Source organism: Lycium barbarum, chromosome 2 (genome assembly GCF_019175385.1).
Source record: "Lycium barbarum isolate Lr01 chromosome 2, ASM1917538v2, whole genome shotgun sequence".
NCBI classification, from domain to species: Eukaryota; Viridiplantae; Streptophyta; class Magnoliopsida; order Solanales; family Solanaceae; genus Lycium; species Lycium barbarum.
The window spans coordinates 99,567,424-99,570,309 of record NC_083338.1 but is presented as its reverse complement, the minus strand read 5'-3'; the positions used below and the strand labels follow the sequence as shown (position 1 = coordinate 99,570,309).

At 42.0% G+C, this 2,886-nt stretch overlaps 1 protein-coding gene across 1 annotated transcript; it reads right to left on the bottom strand.

The window, feature by feature from the left end:
* Nucleotides 1–232: 232 nt before the first annotated feature.
* LOC132628708 (B3 domain-containing protein At4g01580-like) lies at nt 233–2,434 on the bottom strand. Its single transcript, XM_060344473.1, has 2 exons — nt 2,260–2,434; nt 233–546 (listed from the first exon to the last, which is right to left on the bottom strand). Exons 1-2 carry the CDS (start codon nt 2,432–2,434, stop codon nt 233–235), a joined length of 489 nt encoding a protein of 162 aa, XP_060200456.1.
* Nucleotides 2,435–2,886: the final 452 nt, after the last annotated feature.

Genomic DNA, 2,886 nt, shown 5'->3' with positions numbered 1-2,886 from the left:
TTGGCGACGCATAAATATCTACAAGTTACATAATGTTTTTGCATGATTCGCATTCATACACATCTATCCATATACATGTATCCATATCCATATTCGTATTTGTAATCATACTCATTTACATATCATATCCATGGTCATGTTCATATAGATATCAATATCATTTACAACGACTTTCCCGCCAATGTCTTTGCCTCGAGAACGGGGTAACCCCACAATGAAATCCATGTTAATCTCATGAATTATTCTGTGTCTCAGACCTGCATGCCTTCTTTTTGTGACTACCATCACCCACTATATTTACAACATTCTCCAGTGTCATATCTTCATTTGGGATAGAAGAGTATTCAATCTCGGAAGCAATTAAATCAAATATGAGGACAGAGAAATGAGAGTTTCCATTATACTTGAAGAGTAAAAAGTAACCAAAACCAATTGAATAGTACTCTCTAAACTGATTCCAACCCTTCTTCAACCATGTCACGCAATCAGAGTTTTGCAATTTTACTCCCCATTTTTCGCCACTTGGGACCTCAAGGGACACAACGTCTCACAGATCGACCCCATACTTCACTAAAAATTCATCTGGGACTTGTAATTTAGAGGAATGAGGAGATAATATAATCTTGAAGAACTGTGAGTCCACCTCCACCTGTCGCCGGTGTTTTATCATCTTTGCCGACTCACGGCTCTTCTTCTTCTTCTTACTTTTGGATGTCACCTTGATCAACTGCCCGTAGTCAATACACATCCGTAGGGTTCATCATTCTAATCTCCACACTGGTATCCTCCCTATTCGCTCCCACCCTTTAAGGGTTTTACTCGCACCTTTAAATCTTGAATTCATGTACCCCTCACTACACTACGTCTTATTCATATCGTTCCCCACAATCTGTGGCTATAACAATTCATGTGTGAAGTCTTAGTGTACTCACCTTGCAGTCTTGTAACCAAATAATGCACCCGATATAGCAATCCGATCAAGAATGTATTTTACTTAGCTCCTCTAGTGGTTGTGAGTCAATATCTAAATGCGCCCCAATTAACAACTTTCTGCCCCATAGGGATGCTTACATTGGTAATAGGTCTAGTTATCCATGCCATCCAGCTAATGTCACTTGTCCTCTTCTTCGGGGCTCAAGGTTCGCTTGTAGCGTCATCTTTGTTTTCCGGGGCCTAAGTCTCACACGCCACTAATACTCCCCATGCCTCATGTCCTTTTACTCTTGTTTGTACTCAACACTAATTTCGTAAACACATCATATTTGTCATTGATTATAACTTTACTCCATCGCTTTATCGTCGTACAGTAAACTCATAACTCATGATCATCTTTTTCTCTTCAACTCTTTACTTCATACACTTTACTCATTCTAGCTTGGTACAGGATATTCATAGGAAATTCATCTTCCTTTAATCATAACGCAACTACTTCTTAAGCACGCATACTTCGTACATCCCCCCCCCCCCCCCCCCCTTTTTTTTTACTCTCCATCTTATTTCTTCCTTCTCGATTCATCCTGTTTTCTCCCGTTTTACAATGGATCCTTTACTCTTCGTATGAGGAACCATATTCTCAACTTAGTACCGCTTTTCCCTTTAGAATACACTGCCTTTGTACCATCCACTCTCTGCCTCCAAAACTTATACTGTTCCTTCTGATCATCTCATCTCATCCTTATTGTTTTAATCCTTTCATTATTCATCTTTCGGTAGTTGTCACTGATACTCCTAACTTAATCTCATCCTGCCATTACCTCGTTGCACAAGATCTTTTCTCGCTAGGACGTATTACCAGCTTATATCTCGTCTTTTTTAGAGTCTAAGAAAATTTCGGCAAGGTTTCCTCTGCAAGCATAACAACCCCAAACCTGCACATAGCCCAGAAAACACATCTGATGTCTCGATAGGACATATATCGGAACACACGTAATGCATAACTGCACAACACGAGATCACTTACCATTAAAGGATATAAATAATAGGGCTTGTCTCATAAGTGGTGCCTGCACATTCGATCTAAAATTCCAATATGTATATACACACATATATATTACCCATATTCACTTACCGTTAATCAACTCACTTGTAATTCACGATTCTGGCCATCACCAGGTTACTAGCAAGTATAGCCATCTCAAATTGTCGGATTGGCTCGTATTTTTCACCTTAACATAATCATCACCACGGGGGTGATACATAACAGCGTAGGATCCGAATCAATCGATGCACACATACCATAAGAGGGTACTAACAATGTACCTGGAGTAGTATCAGGAGAAGACTCAGGATCCGTTCGCTCAGCAAACGCATGAATATGATGCTGGGACTCACTTGGACTAGGCGTTCCTCTTTGGTTTCTATTGCCGCCCATTAACATCTGTGGTCTTGGCCTTGGAGGGTGTACCAATGATGAAGAACTAGCTACTAACCCCATTGGTCGAGTCTTATCTCTATCACGCCTCCACGGGAAATCGCGCATAATATGGCCTGGTCGGGCACAAGTATAACAAACATCTGAGCCCGAGCGGCACAATCCAGAATGTAACTTGCGACACTGAGTACATCGCAGCACCGGGGATCTCTTCTGACCAGAACCACTCCGAATCCGAGGACTAGAAACAATGAGACTCTGGGGTGACCTTGAATAAGTAGGTCCTTCAAATCTGGGCTTAGGAAACTGCGGAGGAGCACCTCTAAACTCCTGATCAGACCCTGAAGGATTAGCTCCCTTTTTCCAATCCATGTTATCGTGGGCCACATCTTGCCGCTGAGCTTGGGCGGCTACCAATTGAGTTAGCAACAGAATAGCCTGTCTCGTCTCTTGGCCCGAAGTATCTTGTGAAGGAACGGAGGGTGCTGGAGCTAAAATTAAGGCTCCCCTGTGAC